The sequence below is a fragment of the Anastrepha obliqua genome, chromosome 2, assembly GCF_027943255.1.
Source record: "Anastrepha obliqua isolate idAnaObli1 chromosome 2, idAnaObli1_1.0, whole genome shotgun sequence".
NCBI classification, from domain to species: Eukaryota; Metazoa; Arthropoda; class Insecta; order Diptera; family Tephritidae; genus Anastrepha; species Anastrepha obliqua.
This window is the reverse complement of record NC_072893.1, coordinates 87,032,305-87,059,683: the sequence shown is the minus strand read 5'-3', so window position 1 is coordinate 87,059,683 and position 27,379 is coordinate 87,032,305. Positions and strand designations below refer to the sequence as shown.

General features: G+C 37.1%; 1 protein-coding gene across 2 annotated transcripts; it reads left to right on the top strand.

Annotated features, from left to right (window-relative positions):
* On the top strand, positions 1 to 26,921 carry LOC129238796 (peptide transporter family 1). 2 transcript variants are annotated; one of them, XM_054873984.1, is made up of 7 exons: positions 1 to 187; positions 21,751 to 21,977; positions 23,709 to 23,787; positions 23,911 to 24,414; positions 24,497 to 24,579; positions 25,310 to 25,726; positions 25,793 to 26,921. In XM_054873984.1, the coding sequence occupies exons 1-7, from the start codon at positions 55 to 57 to the stop codon at positions 26,768 to 26,770; spliced, it is 2,421 nt and encodes an 806-aa protein (XP_054729959.1). In that variant the 5' UTR covers positions 1 to 54; the 3' UTR covers positions 26,771 to 26,921. The 2 variants fall into 2 exon arrangements, with proteins under 2 accessions (XP_054729959.1, XP_054729960.1); XM_054873985.1 differs by lacking the exon at positions 1 to 187 and adding an exon at positions 7,770 to 8,064.
* The last annotated feature ends 458 nt before the right edge of the window (positions 26,922 to 27,379 follow it).

The following is a 27,379-nucleotide window of genomic DNA, read 5'->3' as shown; positions in this document are numbered from 1 at the left end:
ATGTATCATTCAATTGCTATCAGCCGATAACGCTGTTTCGTTTTATTGGCTTATATGTACTCGTATATAAAGTCGGTCATGGAAATTGGTCTGTTTCGAAGCGAGTACCTTAAGGCGTCAAGGGTTCAAACTTTCTACGTATTTGATGAGAAGCGCTCTTCATGCGGCACTTTGGTTATTCAAAGAGGTACATCTTTTTGCAGTATTGAAGTGATTTACAGATTTACACACATCTGAGTGATTGGAAAGTGAATTAGTTGTTCAGTTATCTTCTTTCGTTTGAAGTGAAACCAGTTTTTTTTTTTCGTCAAAATCGGTGCATCCATTTCGAAGATTAGCAGACAAAGAAACAAAAGTAAAAAAATAGTGCTTGTTTAGAAGCTTGAAAAAGCGACTATTTAAAAATCACAGATGGATACATACATCTTTATTTATATATGTACCCGTGTAGCTATATGAATATAATTATTAGTAAGGATTTAATTTATTTATTGACAAAATGCTGTATTTTTTACCCTAGCGAATATAAATGAAATCTCGCCTTAACAAGAAAAAATCAGATTAGTTATCTTAAGAGAAGTAATCAAAAATATATCAACTAAGAATATTACCCAGAGATTTGGTAAATATATGTTATATTTTTATATATGTAGGCCCACTAAACGTAATACGAGGGGTGCCTTTTATATTTCGGGATTTGGCAACCCTGGTGTTGCAATCTGGCAACTGACAGCTGTATCGCAAAGTTTGACATTTTTTGGCTTTTACGTGCTCAGAACGTTTTGAAATACCAGCGCTATTTGTGTTGTTTACAGTAACTTAAAAGATTCATCTCGGTCTAAAAATGGAATTAAATCGTGAACATTTTCGTGCGATTATTTTTTACAACTTTCGACGTGGATTAACTCAGCAACATTGCATGGATGAACTTAATTCATTTTTTGGCGATGAAGCTCCATCAAGGACCAGTGTTTATCGATGGTATGGTGAATTCAATCGTGGTCGTAGTTCACTCCAAGACGAATTTCGTGAAGGTCGTCCAAAATCAGTTGTTGTTCCGAAAACCATTGATGCTGTGCGCGAACTGATATTGCAAGATCGTCATGTGACCTATCGTGAGATTGAGACAATCTTAGGCATTTGACTGTCAAAAAAATTTGTTCGCGTTGGATCCCACACAATTTGTCAATCGCTCAAAAAAAGGCTCGTGTCGATTGGTCGAAGGAAATGCTCAAAAAATACGATCGCGGAAAAACTGGACATGTCGCAACCGTACCACTAGAACAACGCAGAGCAGTAAATTGTGAGTGGTACACAACCATTTGTTTGCCAGTTGTCTTCCAAGAAATTAGGAAAACCAATCGCCAAAGACGGATCACTCTTCACCAGGACAATGCGAGCTCTCACACATCGGCTCAAACAAGTGCATTTTTGAGCACCCAAAACATCGAATTAATGGGTCATCCGCCGTATAGTCCTGACTTGGCACCGAATGACTTCTTTTTATTCCCGTACGTAAAAAACAAACTGAGAGGTCAACGTTTTTCGACACCTGAAAAAGCGGTTGTGGCATTCAGAATGCATGTTTTGGAGGTACCTCATTCAGAGTGGCAAAAGTGCTTCGACAATTGGTTGAAACGCATGCAAAAGTGTATAGATCTTCATGGAGAATATTTTGAAAAACAATAAAGTGATTTTCGATGATTAAAATTTGTTTTTGTTCTCTAATCCCGAAATATAAAAGGCACCCCTCGTAGTATATTACATCGTCCATACGCTACTAATCAATGTATGTACGTAGCTCCGCTTTATTGCCGCTGCAAATCAAACTTTATCGTGTATTGTTGCCACATTTGTCTAATATTTTCTGTGGTTTGTAAAACTACTTAAGATAATTCTTTATTGATAACCATTTCCCAGTAAATTCGCTATAGCCCTTTTTCAAGTCGAGAAAATAATAAGCAGACACAATTGAATTTATGAGTTGAACACTTATTTTTTTGATATGCTTAGCAACAATTCTGTGCATATGTTAACATAAAAATTATAAATTCGAAAAAATTCGATTTTTTCTAAATATTCAGTTTTATAATCCCTCTGGCAGATTATTTTAGAGCATCTGTCGGCGAGTATTTGTGTATTTAGATAAGAAGCGAATACTATTCTGGTATAGTATATAAGTATATTATACCACTACTACTACTACTCGACCACCGTAGCCGAATGAGTTGTTGCGTGTATACCACTCGAAAGTGCACAGGTTCGAAACTCCAGGCACGTAACATCAAATGATAGGAAACGAAAGAAAAATCTAATATCGGTTGCTTTTCGGCAGGCAAAAATAAATAAATTTTGTATGCAAAAAATATTTTTGAGGCACTTTGAAAATTTAATATGTTAAAATTGAATGTTTGAAAAATAAAAAAAAAATAAGCCAGATTATTTGGTTGGGTCGAACCTTTGCCAGGTGATTGCAAAATAATTTTTTAAAACGTGAAAAAATGTTTTTGAGGCACGTTGAAATTTTTAACACATATTATTTATAATTTTAAAAAAATATTGCCAAAAAGGCAGAATGTTCTGATGGGGCTTTCTACCTGCCAGGTGTTCGACAATATTTTCGTGAGCGCTAGTGAACAGCGCTATGCCTAGACTTAAGTGTGAGTGAGATCGTATATCGGCTGCTCTCTGCGCCGAATAATACTGCAATGTGATTGGCTCTGGCGAGATCACGTGATTCAAAGTTCCCGTGCTGTTGTCAAATAATAATTTTGGAGTAAATTTTTTTCATGCTGTTTTCCACATATTTGTTTAACAAGTATTGTTTACAAACATCGAAATGGATTGTGAAAAATTAGTGTGCGCGATTTGTGGTAAAAGCAATTATAAAGTTACCCTTTTTAATCAAAATACCTTAAAAAAAATGCCATGAAATGAAAAGTATTCTAGATGATTTTCATTGTGCCTCAAATACTGCTCTAAAATGCTTGCTTTCTGCTCATAAAAATCATCTGCCATTTAGAAACGGCGTAAAACTGTAGGTAACTCCACTTGTAGAACAACAAGACACACACCACAAATAGGAGGAGGGGGAACTCAGCCAAACACCCAAAACGGACTTAAACTCCAATCATACATATGTATTGTATTGTATATAATATTTTAATTTAATTCATTTAATTTTATACTATTTTAAACTATCGGGGCGCTGACATTGTAAGTTTTCGACTAAAATATATTGTATATTTATTTTATATTATTCAAAGGGTTAGGCCGCTATTGTGGTGGAAAAAATGATCATATTTTGGAAACTTTTGTCAGCAGAACAGGAAAATAAATATAAAAAATGTTTTTTTAATGTTCATGTTCAAAGCATTTAAAGAAATGGCGGTAATTCGAAGAGGCCGTTTTTTAGGGTGCGTGGCGGCAACAACTGGTAATATTAATTTACGAAGAATGAAATTTTTTTGGTGAACTGTTGGAAATGGTGATTTAAAAAAAACTTCAATACTCCAAAAAAAAAACAAAAATCGTCTGAAAATTATTTATAGACTTTTTTGCGTTACGCAAACCCTACATTTTTCTTGTTCTATCGATTTTTGTAAAATAGTGCTTTTGAAAACAAATTTTAAACTTAAAAACAAATTAAAAATTGTTTATAAATTGTTTTGATTTTTTTTGTTTTGTTTTGTTACAACGATTTTTGAAAACCAGCACTTTTAAAAATTTTTCAAACTTATAAAAAGTTTAATATTCCAAAAAAAAAACTTCCGAAAATCATGCACATCCTTTTTTTGTGACCTTCTACAAGCACAACATTTTTCTTGCTATACCGATTTTTGGGAAACGGCGCTTTTCAATTTTTAAATACAATTTGAAACTTAAAAAGTTCAATAGAAGATTGAAGAAGTACCAAAAAATCGTCTGAAAATTGTTTTTAATTTTTTTTTTGTGAACTGATATGCACGCCCAACATTTATCTTGTTGTATCAATTTTCGAAAACAACGTTGCTTTTGAAAGCAAAATTTCAAATTCTTTTTCAATCTTCTAAAACCATAAAATCGTCTGAAAATTGTTTTTAAATTTTTGTTTTTTTCAACTGCTATACAAGCTCAACATTTTTTGTTCTACAACGATTTTTGAAAGTCGGTACTTTAAAAAAATTTTTAACTTAAAAAAAGTTCAATTTTCCAAAAAACTCATCCGAAAATTATACAAATCTTTTGTTTTTTTTGCGAACCTCTATACAAGCACAAACTTTTTTCTTGTTATAACGATTTCTGAACAACGTTAAAAAAAATTTCAAACTTAAAAAAAGTTCAATCGTCTAAAAAAACACAAATACGTCTGAAAATTGTTTTTAAATTTTTATTCTTTTTGTGAACTGCTTCTACTTAAACTTAGAAGTTTAAACAAAACATCGGGCGAAAATTGCTTGCGAAAAATTAATATATTGTATCGAAAAAACTCTTTTACACTTTCATGCCATAAATTTATTATTCATAATTACTTTTGAAAATATAGGGAAAATTTCAGCCCATCGGCCACAATTAGTTCGATTTTTATGTCTGACCGTTTTCAAAAATGTACTTAGTTTCATGAAAAACTCAAACACAATTTTCGGTAGGGTATGAATCAGACTGAGAGGAGCGACGCCAAAATTCCAAATAGATGTATTAAGAGTTCTTCTCGCTTTAATTTGAGTACGTGAATTTGAATGCGGTATTGAATTTTGTAAGCAAACAAAATATATATTTTGGAATATTCGTGGATTTTCTAGATGACTAAAATACATAAAATCATTTATCAAATCCACTCAATCTTTGCAACAAGACAGTACCAAAACTGTGCAGATTCTCGAAGAATGCATGCAGGAGGGATGAATTATTGAATGAGAATTGCTTCATCCTTATCTCTGCAGCTCAAATAGAAACCAAAATGCGCGGCTCCAAATCTGACAGTCATGCGAATATGACTAATAGTCTAATACCTGCTGATATTTCCTTAAGGAGCGGAAGATCTGTTTTCATAAGCTTCATTAATATTTAGTTCTTCGTTTATCGAGCGCTGGCCATAGTGATTGTGATAAAAATGCAGATAACAATGCTAGTTCACCCGCCGTAAACTCTAATTCTATTATAGTTTTTTCCACGCTCTATGAATACAAAAATCCCGAATAAATTTGAATTTGTAATTCTATCGAGGAAGTCGCTAGATTTACCTTTTTTTTGTCTTCTTATTTATGCAGATACTCAATTTGAAATCTTATCTAAGTAGATATTCGTATTAAAGGGTAAACATTTTTGATTATCGTGACCAAGGCGAAGTCCAATCGTTAACGTATATTTTGCGGTGGTTATAAATTTCCTTTAGTGACCACTCGAGCTCGATTATATTATTAGCCCTGAAAAGGTGGCAAAAAATTTCTGTTTTATGGTGTGTCCCTCTATACTCGTATATATAATCGTATATATGTATATATTCTTGTATGTACGTAATTGACGCCGTGCATCCTTTGTTGAATATTGGACAGTTGTCCTAAAACTATGTGCTTCTTAACGATATTTAGAGTGTAACAAGTATAAATGTGTATAAATATGAAATATTTTAAAGCCATATGCTACAGTAGTGATATACCATAAAGTAGTGTTATTGGCTTTCGTTGCAAATCTCTCCATCTTGCTAAATGGGCGCTAACACTTTCTTTTAAGCTTTGCCGCCTCATTTCCACTGATTGTTATATGAAATTAAATATATTATTGTATCGTTCACTCCGTGGAAAACATTTTGAGACAATTGTAGTCATAAAAGAGAATTTGAAGAACACACTCGAGCTTGAGTTGTTTACAGTAGCACAGAAAACAAACTATGTGACATATCACGCTGAAATTTGCCATGTAAGCTTATAACAGTCCTACCAAAAAACAAAAAATTAATTTTTGCCATATGTCATCCGCGGACCGTTTTATTGATAACGGTATATATGTATATACATATAACTGGGGTAACTTTTTGGGTGTTTGGCCGAGCTTATCCTCCCATTTGTGGTGTGCGTCTTGATGTCGTTCCACAAACGGAGGCACCTACAGTTTTAAGCCGACTCCGAACGGCAGATATTTTTTATAAGGAGCTTTTTCATGGCAGCAATACACTCGGAGATTTACCATTGCCTGCCGAGGAGCGACCGCTTTTAGAAAAAAAATTTAATTTTGCTTTTCATTTTCATGCACGGGGATTCGAATCTACGCGCTTCCGAATGGTAATCCCGCACCAACCCATTTGATTACGGCGACTGTCACGTACGTATCATTTAAACATAAAAATACAGATGGCCACCAACTGTTTGAGTTAACTCTATGGTAATCTGATGAATTCGTTAGTGTTTTCTCAAATTCCACAGTGCTTTTAGCTACTGTTAATTGCACATTGGTATTTGGTTATTAAGGTAATGTAATTAGTTTTTCCTACATTTATTGGCTTCAGTGTTGATCGCTGTTATACGTCATTAAGCTGAAATCTGCTTAAAATAAACTTGCCATGACGGTGCAACTATTTGGGATTATTTTTTTTTTTGTTTTTGCGTGCGCAGCTCACTTAAGCACATATGTTTTCAAGTCAACCGATGCTTCCGACGTACACTTCACTCGTGTCTATTGTGTTGTCTACTGCACTTTAAAACCTAATTAAATTAGATAAGCAGCTCATCAGCCAGGGGTGTTATCAACATCTTTACAAGACACTTATGTATATCTTCACAAGATACTCACGATACCAGGCGTATTGGTGTGTCGTCGGTGAGTATGTTGAGACAGTCATACTTAAATAGATGCAAATAGAGCGAAATACTCAGAACTTCATCGCTCTGCAGTACTTCCGTTGTCAGTTAAACAAAATGAGAAAGCAATTTTAGCTGTGCATTGTTAACGTTGCTCTACTTGTTGTACGAGTACTCACCCGTAGCTACTGCTGATGTTTGTTTGGTGTTGTAACTATCTCTTGTTTTGATGTTCTTGTAAATGAATCAGTTTTTCATTGCTTCCTTTTGATGCCGCCTATTCAATTCAGCCGTTTGATAGTTTTGCACGGTTGTAGTTTTCCTACAAACAAAACTAATTGGAATTTTCTGCAGTTATCACACCGAACTTCAAGGCATCGAAGTCCTCTCATGCGCTCACTTCTTCATGTTCAATGCTCTCGTTTGCGAGCAACATTTCAGTGAATTTCAATAATCATACAGCCCATAAATTCTTTTGCGGCGATATCTTGCTGTTATCAAGTTGTTTCCTTGTTGCCGCCACCGCACAAGCCACCAACCTAACACTGTGTTTCACTTTTATTACTTCTTATCACCAATATTATTTTCTTGTTTTTGTTTTTTAATTGTACGCACATACGTGCATCATATACATATGTAAAGGTAGTTCAGTTTCCCTTGTTTAGTTTACTTTTGTTGTTTTCTGAGTCAAGTACCTGTTTCACCAATACAATTGCTTGCAACAATACACGTACGATTACGCCATAAAGTACGTACTTGACAAGGTAACGAGTTTGAGATACATACATACTCGTACATATGTCGTTGACGCTTTTATTATTATTTTTTTTTGTGTTGTTTTTTTTTAGAGTGTGCCACTGCAAATGCATACATGGGAAGGAAGTACAATTGTATTTGAGTATGTATGAATGTAGGCGATTCGATATGGTTCATTTGCTACTGATCGTGTTCAATATGTGTCAGAGTTAATTCTAAAAAATCAGTCTGTTAATCGCCGTTAACGGACTTAGACGTGACTCTCTACGGTACGGCGGAAAAATTTCGAAAACAAAGTGTGCGCCGGTGCACCGTACGCGATTGTCGGGAGTTGCTTATTCAGTAATTAAATATAAAAAGTTGAACACTAAGCCATACATACATACATACATATATACACATAAGGGATGTATAATTGATGAAAGTACTGCGGAAAAGTAATCGAAAGTGTAAAACAAAGAAACATTTTCTGGGATTAAGCTAACGAAGGGCTACCGATCACAACGGCAAGACAACATGACGGTGGAAAATGGTAAATTTTACAAGTAGAACGTTAGCGTTGAAACATGAAATACAATAATATTACAATAAAATATTGCATATTCAATTAGCAGTCGTAATTCAAATTATCTCAATTTACCGGGAACAATGAAATAAAAATGCTCAACTTAGAAGCAGTTGTTTTAATTAAATTCTCATTAATTTATACAAATAACACAGTCCTGCGAGGGTGAGTTTCTAGAATGGCTGTACTTGTTTCTTGTAGTTTTTTATGCGCTGAAAACGAATCTAACCTTCAAAATGCTCCATCACGTCAGGATTTTTGGTAAATGAAGCCTAAAAGGTCAAAAAATGGCCATTTTAGCCATTTTTGATAATTTTTTTGGGATAGAAAATTTTTTTTTTTCAATTTACGTATACGTTGGGTATAACGTCTATTGGCGTAACTGAAACTGTTAATTTCAAAATGTCATAACTTTTTTTTAAAAAATCGTACAATAATTTAAAAAAATGGGTTTTAAAGCTAAAGATTTGTACTATGCGACCTTTTCATCGAAAATTGAAAAAAAAAATTTTCTATCCCAAAAAAAATTATCAAAAATGGCTAAAATGGCCATTTTTTGACCTTTTAGGCTTCATTTACCAAAAATCCTGACGTGATGGAGCATTTTGAAGGTCAGATTCGTTTTCAGCGCATAAAAAACTACAAGAAACAAGTACAGCCATTCTAGAAACTGAAAAAAGTTAAATTTCGCAGGCCTGTGTAATTTATTTATTTATTCATTAATGTCTAAAAAAATTCAGAACAGACAAGAATCCTTCTAGAAATTCCAAATTACTCTTAAAGTGACAAGTAGATCTGGTGAAACCTTTTGACTATTTTAAACAGTGGTTCCTCATACAAAACGTGATATTAAAAGTTTTGCAATTCAAGTTATCTATTTTTGCAGATATATAAAAATGTATTAAAACTGCCTATAGAAGAGCTATTAAAATAAAGAAAATAAAATATCTTTAGTACCCTATGAAATACAAAATTTATATACACTAAGAAAATACAAGGTTTACTCAGAATATTCCTTCTAAGCGTGCAAAGTACGTGATCAAGGCCCATCTGAGTACCTGATCACAGGGGCATTGTAAGAAACTGATGACCCCGCGAAATAAGAGAATCGGGATCCCCTTGAATGCCTGGAAAGGTAGGCGTCGCGTTAATCCAACGCACACGGGGCAAGTACACAAACTTGCTAGCTAGCGAGGTCCTTCTGGCCACGTGTAGATGGGAGGCGTTGGACGGAGCTTCTAAGATTAACAATGCCTCATTTTTCGAGGTTTGGTTTTGTAGACGAACAGTAACTTTCGAATAAGCGCACGGCGAACTTAATACAGCAATGCCAAAGATTCCTGGTCAAGGTTCCCACAAAAACCGCGAAGAATCCATTAATTACCCGCATCGTAAAAAAAATTCACAGATTCCCAAAGATTTCAAAATACATTCTAATACCAAAAATAAGCATTCATATATGCACACATACATACATAAGTGATATGCTTTCTTTTATATTGCAAACATCTTTGCGCTATTGCTTTTAGAGAAATCGGAGATAAAACTTGAATCTAAAAACTATACATTTTTGGAAATTGTATCAAAAGCAAACGTGAGATTAGATCGAAAACAGTGAAAATAGTTGTGTTTGATAACAAAAGCAGCCATCACAAGCCATCAATCCAAATCAAAAGCGTAAGCGAAAATTCTATTCTTAAGAGCAGAAAATACAAAAAAGTTAGCGAACGCAAACTATTCCATCACTTGCAAAAACCGGTAGAAGTAGAGATATTAGCTGAGATTGTTTGAACATTTTTGCGATGCACAAAAAAATTACTATAAAAATACTTTATATACTCACGTGTACCTGTATTGTTGTTAAATTTTGCACTTTATCGTTTCTGACTATAAACTGTAAATTTCAGGGCAGAAGCGTACAAAAGACCAGATTCACCAAAAAATAAATTTGTTATTATAGTTTACAAAAAGGTCAATTATATAAATACTTTAAGACCATATTATTTTGTGATAGATAAGTTTTGCTGCCTATAATTTCTCCAGCACAGAATTAGTGTCCCCCTTACAATGAACTGCCATATCGCTCTTTAAATTTTTATGTGATGGACAATATTTTGGCGTTATCAAGCGCCTATTTGCAAAACTTAGGAATAGCTATTACATATTTTTGTGTTATCAAATGCAGCTATTATATGAAAAATCTCTATCCCCCAAAATTAAATTTGACAAGATTTCTGTAAATCAAAATATGTATACACGAGTGAGCACAATGAACGATTCCTCTTGGTTAAATTCTGACTAATTGTGCATCGATAATTTGGCTTCTAGAAAATCCATTGAAATTAATAAAATTAAAGTAAAAAATTGTTTTGTATCGATTTACAAAAGCAAGCTTTTAACAGAACAATTATTTTTCCCTTTATTAGAAACTAACATTAGAGATTCAGCAGCCAGACCCGAAAATCGCATCGAGCGGTGTTATTTAAGGTTATACGTTAAAAAAGATAACATTGTTTTTTAAATGGTTGTACCCTCTTCCTTCATACCATTCACAGTATATAAGGTTTAGGCACTTTACTTAACCCCATAGGGTATCTTCAGAACCCAGACTCCAGCTGGACAAAATCCAGCGAAGAATCATTAGACTTATTACTAAATACTCAATTCCCAGGTAATTTAGAGGAAGCGATAACCGCCAATATTCCAACTTCGGATGCAGTACTAGGTTCCGACATCCTCAACATTGTCACAGAAGCCAAGATAACTTGGGCTGTAGAAAACTTCCAATCATATAAAACACCGGGACCAGATGGGATAATCCCTGCGCAACTATAAGGTGGCGCAAAAGTAACCTTGCGATGTTTTTTGGCTGTAATTTAAAAAAAAAAGAAAAACTTTGATTCTTCTTGTGGATTATTTTTATTTGGTCTTTTAATTTTTTTAAATCAAGTCGAGAATATGATGTCATGTAAATGGCCGCCGCCACAGTTGATTGCCATTTGAGCCCTTTTTATGGCATTTTCCATCACTTTGGCCAAAACTTCCGGCGATAGGTTCTCACATTCTTGACGGATATTGTCTTTTAGAGCTGCAAGAGTCTGAGGCTTATTGACATAAACCCGCAACTTCAAAAAGCCCCACAAAAAGAAGTCTGGAGCGGTCAAATCAGGCGATCTTGCTGGCCAGTGCAAATCGCCAAAACGGGAGATTAGGCGCCCGGGAAATGCATCCTTCAGCATATCGGTTGTGGCACGTGCAGTGTGTGCCGTTGTACCGTCCTGTTTGAACCACATGCTTTTCAATCCCAATTCATCAAGTTACGGCAAAAAGAACTCGTTGATCATTGCTCTGTAGCGCTCACCATTCACAGTAACCGGATGGTCCGCGACGTCTTCGAAGAAAAAAGGTCCGATGACTCCTCCAGCGAAAACAGCACACCATACAGTGACTTTGAGCGGGTGTAATGGCTCTTCGTGGGTTACACGCGGATTTTCAGTGCCCCAGAAGCGTAAATTTTGCTTATTTACGTACCCGCTAAGATGGAAATGGGTCTCATCACTCATGATTATTTTTGATGAAAAATTATCATCCTCTTGGTGATGATTAGGGATGGCTTGAGCGTATGTTAGACGCGATTGGGGGTCAGCAGCTAACAGCTGATGCACCGTCTGGACTTTGTACGGAAACATTTTCATTCCAAAATTCGCTGTAAAGACCGTCGACTGATACCCATTTGCGTGGCACATCGTCTGGTCGATGTCGACGGCGCTTCCATGACATCCTCGGCTACAGCAGCAATATTCTCTGCAGAACAGCTACTACGGGGTCTACCACGCCTGGCAGCATCTGGTGTTGTGCCAGTCTCTTCGAGGCGAGCGGCTAAACGTCGCAGTGTTTCACCAGTAGGCGTTGGACGGCGAGGAAATCTACGACGAAATTCATGTTGTGCCAGAGTCACCGACCGATTATTGGTCAAATAAATAGTCAGCAATATTCCGCGTTCTGGAGCAGAGTAGCGTAATATTGTTTATTAACGTGTATTTCACATGTGTTTACTACACAAATGTCAAAACAGAACTGACTTTAGGGGCCAATCGCAAAATTTATAGCATTTTCTGATATGAGGATTACTTTAGCGTCACCTGTTACAACAAACATTGGACAACATTATGAAATGGCTGATAACCATATTCAGAGAAACATTACGACTAAATTACGTCCCCCTAAGGTAGAGGGAAGTCAGGGTGGTTTTCATACCAAAGGCTGGTAGGAGCTCGCATACGAAACCTAAAGACTTCAGACCTATTAGCCTTCCTCATTTCTATTAAAGACATTAGAGCGATTAATAGACGCCTTTATAAGGGAAAACTTGACACCGTCGCTACTCGCGAGATCAACATGCATATTCTAAAGGTAGATCCACAGGGACGGCATTAAATTCACTAGTTTCAGAGATAGAGAAATCAATAGAGAATAAAGAGTATTCTCTGGTAGCCTTCCTAGACATAGAAGGCGCTTTCAACAACAACCTACCGGAGGCCATAACAAGCGCAATGACTGATTTGGGTGTCGCCGAGGGCCTTGTGAAATTTACGGAACAGTTCTTACTAGGTTCGTAATTTCGACGTTGGGCCCCTCGACGATACGCAGATCCGTCAAGAGTGACACCCCTCAGGGCGGTGTACTTTCTCGTCTGCTATGGATTCTGGCAATAAATCAATTATTGAAGAATCTAGAGAAAAGGAGGATACACGTAGTGGACTACGCAGACCATCTTGCAACATTAATAAGAGGGAAATTCCCAGATACCCTCTGCAACATAATGCAAAATGCTTTGAACGATGTAAGCTGGTGGGCTGCATTCCGGTTACCGATTGGTCTTAGGGTAAATCCCAACAAAACAGAACTAATCATGTTCACCAAAAATACAGGATACCTGTTCTAAGCCCCCTAGCCTTGAGGGAATCACAGTGTCAATTGGGGAAGAGGCGAGCTACCTAAGATTTGTATTACATAGGAAGCTCTCGTGGAAACAAACGATTAATGATAGAGTAAAAAAAAGCAGCCAAAGCACTCTATACATGCAAAAGAATTGTGGGGACAAAATGGGGCCTAACCCCAAAAATAGTACACTGGCTATATACAGCGGTGGTACGGCCTATCATCACATACGGTGTCGTAGTCTGGTGGCCAACACTTGAGAAAAGAACAACAGTAAAACGCCTAGAAATTATTCAAAGGGGTGCTAGTCTCTGCATAAGCGGGGCACTAAAGACTACGCCCACGGCAGCGATGAATGTCGTGCTGCACTTATTACCGATTGAGGCCTACAGCAAATAGCTGGCGGTGAAATCGGCACTTAGGTTAAGAGAAGGGTCACGCAGGAATACTAGACGAATACCCCTTCCTACATCAAACGACAGACTTTTGTAGCTCAGTAGAGTTGCATTTAAACACATCCTTTACCACAACTTTCCCAACGAGAAAAGATTGGGACAATGTGGTAATGGACAACAGAAGCAGAATCAACATCTATATTGATGGTTCCATGCTAAATGATCAAGTAGGCGGAGGAATGCCAACATCTCATTCCGGTTACCGGATCACTGCAGTGTATTTCAAGCTGAAATTTTGGTTACCAGGGAAGGCCTGCTATCCCTAGTGGTGAGTGTCCTTACCACAAGAGATATAAACATATATTCAGATAGCCAATCGACCCTGAAAGCTTTAAAATCGCCTAATATTAATTCGAAGACAGTAAAAGAATGTATCGACGATTTCACAGAACTATCACAGTACTTTGTAATAAACCTGCTCTAGGTGCCGGATCATAGAGAGAGGCAACTTCAAAGCAGATGAACTAGCGAGATTGGGTACCACATTACCGATCCAACCAGACAAAGCGAGCATACCTATCTATACCTTTAGCAACTTGTAAGATGCTTATAGATAATCACACTATCAGTGCTGCCAACAGGCTATCAGTCCGTGACCTGTGCAACTAGTAGAATGACGTGGCCGTGAATATGGGCCGCACAAACCGACAGTTGAAACTAAACAGGAAAAACATGAGAAAGAGAAACGGAAGGAGAAAACCCCCGTTTATGGGGAAAAGTACTAAATTCCATACCTCCTCAACCACATGCTCGTTATCAGTAAATGTATATATAATTGATTTGTTACCTTCAGATAATTAAAATATTAATATTAGTTGTGTTTAGTCGTACAGAAATGCAGAAATATGCTAATTCGCTTAAAATTTCTATCGAACTGTATCCGCTAAATTTTAAGTTAGCTGGTGATTAGTTATATTCATATATTAAAATGCTTTTTTTTATTATCGTTAAATGATCGATAAATGATGATTATTCAGCACGTTTAGAAAAAACACTAATGGGAGTGTGAGTGGGTGTGAGTCACCCTAAAAATTGTTTGATAGGTGGTGGTTTATTTATTTTTAACATCTGTAAATATACCGTTAGCTGCATTTTAGCAACGCCGATTTTACCTCAGCAGTTGATGCGCACCGAATTTAAAAGCCTATTTCTGATAAAAATTTTCTTTAAAAATTTAGCAATTCATAAATTAAACAATTCATTTTAAATTTATTTTATCTATATTAAATATAGGGTTTTTCAGTAAGAGCGCTTCAACTTTTGAACTTTTTTGAATAAAACTTTTTTAACTAATTTTTTTTTTTATTATCGAGTTTGAACATATACATTTAAGTATGAAATTCGATTTCTTTTGCATGACCACCGCGTGCACGTTTTACGAAATCCAATCGTTGAACCCAATTTTCGACCACTCTTTTGCATAAATCGGCCGAAATTCCAGCAATTTCGCGTTTAATATTGGCTCTGAGCTCACAAATCGTCGCCGACTTGTTACTGTAGACCAATGACTTCACATAACCCCAAAACGGGACGGCTTGTTAAATGGACCGTAAAATGGCCGTAATGCTCTTAAAGTAGCAGCAACAGAACGATTATTTTCATAAAAAATTTCCACGATTTGCAATCGTTGCTCAAGTGTGTAGCGTTCCATGATGAAATGTATACTAATGAAGTTTACAAATGACAAGCGAAAAATAAAAAATATTGCGTCGTTCGGCCTCCCTATCGGAAAAAAGTTGAAGCGCACCTATTGAATAACCCTATACTTACAAAACAACAGTGTAAATAAAAAGTTTAACTCTGTTTGTGGAAAAAAAATGTATGAATTGGTGTGTCGTTTATGTCAAAATGTAGGTGTGTCTACCGAAGGTTAAATTATAGCCAGCAACAGACACTGAATTTCGAGTTTGTTCTTTACTTTGTTGAGACCAGTATAGGCAAGTATCGAAAGCTATATTTGGTCCAGACCGAACTTTATATACCAGCTCAAATTTTAGTAGAATTTAATTTGGGCTGGCAGTTGGAATCCACCAAACTCATGGATAATGAGAGTTAGAGCTTGCAACATCAGTTGGACGGTGAGAAATTTAGTCTTGACATAGAGAAAGTGGACGTAGTTTTTATCCGATTTCAAAAAAAATTAACCAGTACCAAGTTAGGGCGATTTTTGTTGAATCGATATCGAAATACACGCTTTTGTCAAAAGTGGGCGTGTCACCGCTTATTTTTAATAATTTTAGTTGCGTCGTATATCCTTTCTTGGGTACATCATTTGCACCAAATTTAAATGATTTTGCTTAATCTATTATAAAGACATCACGTCTTTTTCTTTTTCAAAATCTACCGTTATATAGCAAGAGGGCATGATTATTGGCCGATTTCGCTAATCTTCAATACAAATCTACCTCAGATAAAGTGTAATATATGTACCAGGTTTGATTGAAATATATTAATTTTTGCTCGAGTTTTCGTACACATGGACGGAAAGACGGACAGGTATAGTTAAATCCATTCCTCTCACCACTCTGAATGTTTTGGGATATATATGTGTATATCTATCTCAGTTCCTTTATCTCTTTCATACAACCGTTATGTGATAAAAAATATAATTCCCTTATAACAATCAGATTTGTTGTGGCTTTATTTAAGCTATAATACATCATTCAAAAACCCGATGTGGCTGCGCTATCAGTGCTTTAACTGGTCGGCTTTATTTTTGACGACTCGGCTCAATATGAATGACCTTATTCCGACAATAGCCCCAGAGAAAATAATCAAGTGGTGCAAGGCCGCATTAAAAAATTAAAAAAAGCTCGCTGTGACACGACCCAGCAGTTAAATTTCTCCTTCACAACTACAAGTATTGCGTCGCTCAGTAGTGCCGTCTTCTTGCAAGCAGAGATAGGATGCATCGATATTGTCGGACGCTGACTATTGAAAGTTAGTTAACATCGCTCTATCCAAAAATCAATCTTCTCTCTCATTTCAAAACAAATAATGTCCGATAATGGCGTCACGCTATATACCACACCAAATAATCTATCTTTGTGAACGATAGATGCTTGGTCGAACATTTGGGGATTGTGTTCGCTCCAGTAATTGCAATTTTGCTTGATGGCATAACTACTTCACCCGAAATGATTTCCGTCCGAAAAAATAATGTTTTGACCAAAATCCACATGTTCGCAAGCAGAAAGCTTATTGAATATTTTGGCAGCTTAATGTGGTTGATAACTCTGGTAGCTATGGATGACACAAACAAATTGGAAAAACTTTCATTACTATCTGGTCATTTTATATAAATATGAATAGAGTTTTCAATCATAGTTGAAATTATATTTACTTACAAAATCTCATCTCTCACATTTCGTGGGCATCCTCACGGGGCACTGTCTGCGAGGTATACATGCCGTGAGACTCGGAATTACTTCGAGTCCGTTTTGAGTCAGCTGTATGGAGGATGAGGTGGAATCATCTCAGCACCTGCTCTTTAGCTGCCCAGCTTTCGTGGGACTAAGATTTAAGCATCTTGGTTCTCACTTCTTTTCTGCGCCCGCTGATATAGCAGGTGTTGATAACAAAGATCTGATGAACTTCATCAGCAGCATAAAGAGGTTAACACAACCGCAGACTAGTCACCGTTCTTAGTCCACAAACACTCAACCTTCCCCATCCCTTCCCTTTCTCCCCTTTTTCCTTCGCCTCTTTTTCCCCTCTTGCAATGGTATCACAAAGGATGAACCAAACTTCTTTCGTCCAAGTGGGCCCTACTCTCTGGGCAACCATCACTACCTATATTTACTGTGCCGAGGAAGTAGAATGGGTCAGGGAATAAATTCATAGCGTTTTTATATTTTATTTAATTTTACAACCATTTGTTTGCTGTTTGACAAAGGGTAAGTATTCGTTCGATAGAACTCTTTCTGCTCTACAAAACTATCTTAACTGTATTTTCGAGTTATTTAATTTTTCATTAGTTTTGTGGCTTCGAAATGGAATACCCAAGAGGCAAAAATCAATATTTTCGACACCTGCTCTTCTTTGCTCTTCATCAAGGTCAAAAAGCTGCCGAAGCAGCTCGAGATATTTGCGACGTGTATAGGGAAGGTGTTATAGGCGAGTCTACAGCACGGAAATGTTTTGCAAAGTTCAAGAATGGCGACTTTGACGTCGATGACACGTGCCGCAACTCAAGGCCTTCTGAATTCGAAGAAGAACGTCTCAAATCACATTTGAAGGAGAATGATCGCCAAACCAGTTATGAATTGGCGAAAAAAATAAACTGTGATCATAAAACGATTCTCAATCACCTTCATTCAATGGGATTTACTAGAAAATTGGGAGCTTGGGTGCCTCATGAGCTCAACAAAAAAAAAAAAAACAAAGAAAGCCGCTTTCACATTGCTTCTCAGCATCGCGTCCGCATCGAGCAACACGCGGGTAGCGCTTTTTGTACCGAATCGTCACGGGAGATGAGAAATGTGCCAATACATAAATAGAAATAAAGAAGTGAGTGGGTGAGTGGGTGGCACCAGGAGATACGCCAAAATCGAGAGGCAAGCCGGATCTTCATCCAAAGAATATCATGATATGTGTTTTCGTTGGACTGGGGGGATTGTTCACTGGAAATGCTCGAAAAGAATGCCGCGGTCAACAAGGAGCCTAACCGCAACAGCCAAGCTACATCGCGTGAATGAGGCTATTCGACTGAAAAGACCTGAATCCCCAGAAATCCCCCATGTTGCACAAGTCGTCAAAGCCACACTCCAAGAGCTCGAATGGGAGGTACTTCAGCATCCGCCGTATTTTCCGGACCTTGATATAATTATTGCTTTTTGTTTAAATAAGTCTTTGGTAGAAACGCTACGATTTTATTCCCCAACCATAACAGCAACTATCGTTTATGGCGTGCGAATTTCAACCAGATATTTGTGGAAAATCTAGTTAGAAATTGAACTTCTATGACGTCAGCAAATTTCGTGAATGGATATTGTAAATAAATAAAAGTCATATATTCATACTTTCACACAATATACATGTTTAATCTCTATAACTATCATTTTATAACTTGTACGTGCCAGTGATAATTCAAAAAATGGACATATACGAGTACAACTGTATCAAAAGCAATAACACTCTATATCCGCTGCCATTGCTATAAGTATATACAAACATACATATATGTATGTGCCATAAATCATGTATCTATTGGCATAAGTACTGATTAGACACAATCGCCATCGATTCTTTTGTTTATTTTTATAAGTTCGCAGACTATTGACAAAATATGAGTGTGGATATGCACTGGAAGGACGTTCGAGGATCGCACTCTACATATTTACATCAGAATGATAAATACTTTGTCATGCCCCTTCTTTATTTGCAATTCTCGCCTGAAGTGGTTAACTTGAATCAACACCTGATTCCAAATTAAGTACTCACACGTATGTAGGTCTATCCGGTCAAGATAAGTGAAGTATAAATATGTGCTCTTAAAATAGGTATTTACGCCTTTGTTTATCTAGAGCACATCTGTAACTAGTCTGCCCAGGAAATTATTCCCTATTCTCATTAAACCGGTTACACCTAATATCGATATATGCGTCTTTTGATAAAAAAAGGTAAAATTTACGCAGTAAATAATGTGAACAGACTAAATATGGCAGAGTAATAAATATTGTGAGCAAGTAATAAAGTGATACGGTACATCCTCGGTGCATGATTGGGGTTTTGTTGATGTGCTGAGTATTTATAACCCAAACTAGCGCTAGGTAGATAAATAAATAACTAGTTAGAAAATTTGGGTGGAAAAGTTCTTGATAGAGGAGGTGCTAACGCTTATGGGTTCGACTATACAAGAGTTGAAATGTTTCAATCTCTGCCTGATCTTCTTCTTCTTCTTCATCTTCTTCTGCTTCTTCTTGATTATAACCGCTTAAGCGATTTTGGCCGAGTCATTTCTTTTTCGTGCTACATACACCAAAGGTAGTCAATACCTCTCCCGCCTGATCTTTCCAATGCAGAGCAGGCCTTCCTCTTCCTTTGCTACCACCATCTAGTACCACATCGAATACTTTGTATCCATTCGAACGACATGACCCAGCCAACGAAGCCACTGGATCTTTATTCGCTGTGATATACAATGTGAAGTTCAAAATAAACAAAACTGAGCTAAAATAGAAACGAGAAAAGCTTCGTTCTGACAACTTCAAGTTTATTTATTCAAAATAGTCCCCTCTGGCCTCGATACACTATTTTGCGAGATCTATGGTAAAAGCTTTTCGAAAGAGTGTGTCAGGTCATTGACCGGAATGTCCTTCGGGATGCCGGGACAGGTCTTTTGGATGGCCTCTACGGACGCAAAACGTTTTCCTTTCATGGTCGAATGCAATTATCCGAATAGGTAGAGCTCACAGGGAGCCATATAACGCGAATACGGTGAGTGATTGATGGGTAAAATGCGATTTCTAGTCAAAAAAAGTCAAAAGAGTGGATCGATGAGATGGTGCATTATCATGCAGGATGAATTCCACGAATACGATGCAACAAACTCTTCAACACGCCAAGATAGAAAATTGCATTGACAGTTTGGCCTATTGGCATGAACTCCTTGTGGGCAATTCCCTTGGAATCGTAAAACAAATTAGCATCGAATTGAATTTTGGCTTTTCCAATTGTGATTTTTTAGGTGGTGGCTCATCTGGGGCCTTCCATTCGGCACTTTGACGCTTAGTTTCAGGTTCATGTGGGAAACACTACGTTTCATCACCAGTTACAATGTGGTAAAGGAAGTTTTCGTCTTTTCTCACCTCTTTAATGAGGTCTTTCGGATGTTGAGCTTTGAGCAATTTTTGGTCCTCAATTTACTTGTGCGGAATGAAACGTACTTTCGTAAGCCCAAATGATCAGCAGCATAACTTTATTTTTCGCTATTTGACACACCTTAAAAAACTTACTCGCATGGGGGTTTGCCGTTTGTCTAAATTTCTCGATGGACAATTTTGACCTGGAACTTTCCCGTCGAAGCAGTTCCATTCAAAGCAGAGGCTCGCTTCTGCTGACTTGCAGTTCACTCTGCACTACTCATTGCCTGATTCGCTTTGAATTCGTGGATTTGTATAGGCATATCTTCCGCCTCTCCTTTGATTGAAGATCGTTTGTTGCATTTGAAACTTCACAAGCTTCTGCAGATTCGGCAAAATTTTAAATCCACCAGCCTTCAAATGTAATTGTGGTGAAAGATCCAACCCTCAAAGAAACTCTTTTAGCTCTGTTGAGCAGTTCCGAGTCAGTGCTATTTCGTTGACAGTACAGTAACGCTATCCCGGTAGGCACATCAATCGCTGTCAGAAAAAAGACTAGGATAATTTTACAAGTATATATATCATATGATGGCGGTCGTCGTTGCCAAATGAGTTGATGCGTGACTACCATTTCGAATTCAGAGAGAACGTAGGTTCAAATCTCGGTGAAACACCAAAATTAAGAAAAAGTTTTTTCCTAAAGCGGTCGCCCCTCGGCAGGCAATGGCAAACTTCCGAGGATATTTCTGCCATGAAAAAGCTCCTCATATAAAATATCTGCTGTTCGGAATCGGTTCAAAACTGTAGGTCCCTCCATTTGTGGAACAAAATCGAGACGAACGCGAGCTCGGTCAAACACCCAAAAAGGGTTTACGCGCCAATTATATATATATACATATACATCACATGACAATAACATCCTACTGGGAGACATTTACAGAGTCTGGTAATCGCATAGAGCATTCGATATGAAGTTGCACTTAGTATATTTCCGAACCTATTTTCGATAACTCAATTTCGAAAACTGATCACACCTCTCATTTACACCTCTTCTATAGTTTCGAAATGGCTTTTTCTAAGTGGTCGCTTTTATTTAACTGAACGGTCAGGGATCACACGGAGCAGGAAAAATAAGGTATGTGGGTGATGAGTTGAATTTTTCGCGAAATGGCCACGAACAATGAATGTAACATGAGATGGCGTATTATCGTGGTAAATTCCAAATTAGCTGACCTCTTTCCCTTTTTTCCAAATTACTTCAAGTAAATGAAACTACTGTTATATGATTAAAAAAGCTGTAAGTATAATATAGGGTGTCCTATCACGTCGTCTTTTGCTTTTTGATGTGAGTCAACTAATTTACTGGATAGGCAAATCCAACTATTATTTCTTTCTATTTATAGCTTCTATTTCTTTTCTATTAAATAAATGTTATTTCATTCTTCTCTCAATAGATAATAAGCCAAGTACTGGCGACATACAAAGTACAGAACCGGTCCCTGCAGCCAATGGTAACACAGCGAGCGCTGACACCCCTGAGGTTAAATCTGTATCTGAAAACCCTACAGAACCAGCCATTTTACCTCGTTTGAGTTTTAAGGAAGGCGACAAGAATGAAGCGAATGCAAAGGACAGCATCGAACCGATCGCTAATGTTTCGGAAGCAGAGGGGCAAGTGAAGGTAAATAATATATTTTTTATAGTAGAAAATAGCATTTGGCAAGGGTGAATGCATAAAAATTCATTACTGTCATTATTATTGCTGTTAAGGAATCCCGTTGGTTTAGAGCTCGAAAATTTAGGGTGTTTTTAGGAATTTTTTTTACAATAAAAAAAATTAAAAACGATATTTAAATTTAGGATTTTTGCATAACTTCTTTTACATACAAAAATGAAAAAAAAAATTGTTTAGTCTTAATTTTAATTTAAAAAATGACGCTGAAGTTGACCCTCCCGAAAAATTGGACCTGGACGGTGTTGTCCATTTTGGCTCTTCTATTCTATTCTATCTGAAACATAAAAACCAAAAAAAGTATTAATCAGTATGACTGTAGCTATGTCCCGTACTAGAATAAAAAATAAATTGACAAAATGGCGCGGTTTTGAATTTGACACTCTAAAAATCCGGTTTTTTTCAGTTTTTTAATAAACAAAAAATACGAAATAATTGAAATATTAATATGGTTCTAGTACGGGCGATAGCCATTGATGTTGTGAACCACATTTAAAGATTTCACACGATTCGATTGAACAGTTTTTTTTATAACACCAGGCTGAAAAAAGTAGTTTTGAGATAATTGAGTTTAAAGTGACTCTACCTGCTAAAATGGCTGTAGAATCGAAAATACTGGGAATATCCTTCCAAAAATTTGACAGTATATTCTTAAAAGCCTATACTTTCGAGATGCTAAAAAGAAAAAAATCGATTTTTTGAAAATTCTGAACCACCGGGACCCTTAATAGCGGTTCTCTAATAAATAAAGTACTCAATAATTTGATATTACAACTTTGTACAGTGTCGCGAATACACTAACGATTCTTTTAATCAAAAGAGATATTTCTTATTTCCCTCGTTCATCTCCAGACCTACATATTCGCTTCCCTTTTTATTCAATTTAGAAAATGTGTTCGCCTAACGGCCCGACTGATAAAGCCCAGAATACCAACATCGTCAGTCACTATTTATGCAATTTTATGAAAAGTTATGACTTGAAGATGTTGCTCTGATGCTCTCAAACTGCGTTTGATATTAAACAGCTCAGAAAGGGACACATGTAGAATCATGTTACCTAGTTATCTATGCGAGACCTCCAAGATCCAAATTTACATCTCCCAAGAAAAAGCGTATCACAAACACGATCTGTTATTTGGTGGTAGTAAAACCTTCTAAAGGGTGTATTATACTATACATACAAATTTGTATTCAGAAATCCACTTTCGGGAATTTTCGTTCTGTTCGATTTTCACTCACTTGTTCCCACCAGAAACAATTCTGTCGACTTCAATCAAACTCCCGTTTGTGGGCGACATGAAGTGGCAAGGTGATATCTAAGGTATTTTTGCCATATTTAGCTTAAGGGTTACCAGGGTCTGTATATCTGTAGGTGCATTGCAAGCGAGCATCGTCTTTAACGCATACTAATAGCTATAAAACCGCATACTTCAATAACAAAAAACAATGTAAATTCCCCAAAAAAGGTTCTGCGTCGAAACTTTTTTGTACAAACAAATTCTCTCAATAAACTGTATACTAAATTGAAAAAGAAAATTGCATAATATCTATTTATATCTACCTAAATACGCATAACCTCAAATCCTTATCAAAAGTTAATATATGCCAAATGTCACGACTTATTAATTCATAAGCTTCCGCTATGTGTTTGATTATAAAAATATCTTGTTATAATTTTAGAAACTGCCGTATCCGAAATCAGTCTTCTTTATCATCAGCAATGAATTTTGCGAACGTTTCAACTACTATGGATTGCGAAGTAAGTGCGTCTCAGCGAACCCAAATACTTTCATTCAAATATACTCGTACATAATTTCCCTCTTTCACATTTCTATTATACCTACTAATGCTATTTCTCTTCTATTCTATTTATCGTCTATAGCAATACTCGTCCTGTACTTGACTCGTCAACTCCTTTACAGTAGTGATGACGCCACCGTCATCTTCCACGTCTTTACAATGTTGGTCTATTTTCTATGCATTGTTGGTGCTATCATTTCCGACAGTTGGCTGGGAAAATTCAAAACAATTTTTTACCTATCACTTGTCTACGTTTGCGGCTCGGTTTTGGTATCTCTTGGTGCAGTGCCGCCATTGAATTTGCCTGCTGTAACATTTACTATGCTCGGCTTGGGGTTAATAGCTCTGGGCTCGGGCGGTATAAAACCATGCGTATCCGCCTTCGGTGGTGACCAGTTCAAATTACCCGAACAAGTGAAGCAAATGACCACATTCTTTTCGCTCTTCTACTTCTCGATCAATGCTGGTTCACTAATCTCAACTACAATAACACCAATTTTGCGCGAGAATGTTTACTGCTTCGGCGAAAAAGAATGTTACTCGTTGGCCTTTGGCGTACCGGCTATTCTTATGGTTGTCTCGATAAGTGAGTATTGCAGTGCACTTTTTGAAGTCTTTGGATTCTGAGTTATTATATTATTCTACATACAAATACTAATATTTTCTAGTTATCTTCGTATTGGGTCGCCCGTTATACATTAGCAAACCTCCAGCTGGCAATATGGTCGTGTTAGTCAGCAAAACTATTGGCGTAAGTTCATTTGTGAAATGAAATGTGTATAAGACACATACATGCTTGCACGGGGTGGCTACTAAATAATAACAATATTTATCCCCACAACACACTACGAGAATCTTCCATTACTCGAAACAGTGGTGGAAGTACTTTTTGGCTTCTGCCCGCGTGCCGGATGCTCTTTCACAACTTCAACGGTCATAAATCATGTTGGTTTTAATATCAATTTCCCATTAGGGAAGAGATACATGTCGTAAAGTGCAAAATCCGGCGAATAAGGCGGATGCTATGTTACTGGGACACTTTACTCGCCAAGAAACCTTTTGGGAGCCAATGCAGATTGAATCAGTGCTCTTGGTGAAGAGCTCATGGCATGGACTGCAATAATTTGGCCTGTTTCTTCATAATCCCTTCACAGATTTTAGTAAAGATAGTAGTGTAAACTACACAGTTTGAGCTTCAAGCTCCGTTTCAGTAGCAGTTTTTCCAAGTTTCATATGAAATTTCACAACAAAAATTAAATATAACTTTAATTCGCACAGAAGCTATGGCTACACTGTTTTTACAGCAGTGCAAAAATTAATATTGAGTTCAAAAAAGAAGACCTCCCGGTAAACAGTTGACGGTTGCTGGCATTTGACACGTGCGTGGTCTTCACAAGTCACCTCAGTGTCATTATTTAGTAACCACTCCTCGTATTTGCAATGCTACGTAAATCTCATAATAAAATATTTCAAATATTTAGAATGCTATTTCTACTAAATGGAGGGAGAAGAAGACCAATCCTCGCGAACACTGGTTAGATTACGCCGATAAGAAGTATGACCGTCAATTGATTGAAGACATTAAGGTGTTGATGCGTGTTTTGGTGCTCTATCTACCGCTCCCCGTGTTTTGGGCGCTCTTCGATCAACAAGGTTCTCGTTGGACTATCCAAGCCACCCGTATGGATGGCGATATGGGCTCATGGGATATTAAGCCCGATCAAATGCAAATGATAAATCCTTTCCTGATTCTAGCTTTTATTCCCTTATATGAGCTCCTCTTCTACCCTTTGCTTAGCCTCATCGGCATTCGTCGCCCATTGCAGAAGCTTACCTTAGGTGGCATCTTTGCTGGTATAGCTTTCGTTGTTTCCGGTGTAGTCGAATTAGAATTGGAGGTAAGTGAAGTAATCAAGAACTCAAAGTCTATCGCAAAATTAAAAATAAAATCTAATTTTTTTTAGAAAACTTATCCAGTAGTGCCAAGCGCTGGAAACGCTCAACTTCGTGTCTACAATGGCGAACTTTGCGACTATTCTATTACTACCAATTTGACGAATTTCAATTTTGACGTGACCTCATTAGATATGTATATGAATAGCACTGATGTGGACTCAAGCGGTCATCTCTATGTAACATTCACGTTTAATGAGAAATCAGGTGTGAATTGTGCACAATTTCCCAGCAAAACTTTTATGTTCAACTCGTCTACGGCTCATTATTTGTTTTTAAATTCGAGAAACTCTGATAATCCTTTAATCTGGGGAGAAGACACGGTCAGTAAACCCAGCCGTGGTTATCCAATGGCACGTACATTGGCAAATGTGCAATCAAGTCGCACAATTGAATGGAAGAATAAAAAAGGTTCGATTGAGCACACCGAACCAGCCGACACGCGCAATATAACGGAACTAACGTCCGGCACCTATCAAATACTGGTTGATAATGTTGAGGTTGCAAGTGTAAATCTCAGAGTCGGAGGCATTTATACGGTTTTAATAAATGAAGATGCATCGGGTAACTATAGTGTTAACACCGTAATCGTAACGACGCCGAACTCGATGTCCATTTTTTGGTTAATTCCGCAATATGTTATTATGACACTCGGTGAAGTGATGTTCTCCGTAACTGGTCTGGAGTTTTCATACTCGCAGGCGCCAGTGACAATGAAGTCAGTACTGCAAGCTTGTTGGTTACTTACAGTGGCATTCGGTAATGTGATTGTGGTGATTATCGCCGAACTATCGCTTTTCGATTCGCAAGCGTATGAGTTCTTCCTCTTCGCTGGGCTTATGTTCGTTGATATGGTCGTTTTCATGTTTGTGGCTTTCCGGTACAAACCAAACACACCAGCGCCCAATAGCGAAACAGAGCCATTGACAGCGCCGGAAAGAAGCGAGAAGGATGGTATAGATAATGTAGCTAAGACAATTGATGAGTAGCAAAGATTGGTTTGTAATAAAATGTACAAATAAGGATATACCTAATTTAGAGTCAGCATCTAATGTAAATAAATCAAGTTTTTTATTTAAGTTAAAGCCTAATTAAATAAAATAAAATGTATTACATAACATTAAATATGCGTAATGACAAGCAAATTAATACAAATAAAATAAGTTGTATCAACCTTTTAATATTGTATGTATATATGAGGTGTGCTCAAAAGGTATCGTGAATTTTGAATGTTCGCAGGTTACGTATATTCGAACTTCGATTTCTTTGTGGGGATATGTTGGTACTTATGTCTCTCACACATGCAGACGAGTTCGGCCATTTTGAATGTTCAGTTAATTGTTGACAGCTGCTTTGCGTGCACGTGTTTCGGCTCGTCTTCGATTTTTACCTATTCAAAAAGCTGGATCAAAGAACCTGTAACAAATTTTGTGTGAAAAACGAAATTAAGTGCGCGGATGCATTCCGAATGTAGTCAACATACAGAGAAGCTACTTTGGACCAAAGCAACGTTTATCGGTGGTACAAAATATTCTCAGAAGGCCGAGAAGATGTGAACGACGAAAAACGTGCCGGCGTGGCGGCGCCCGTGCACTTCA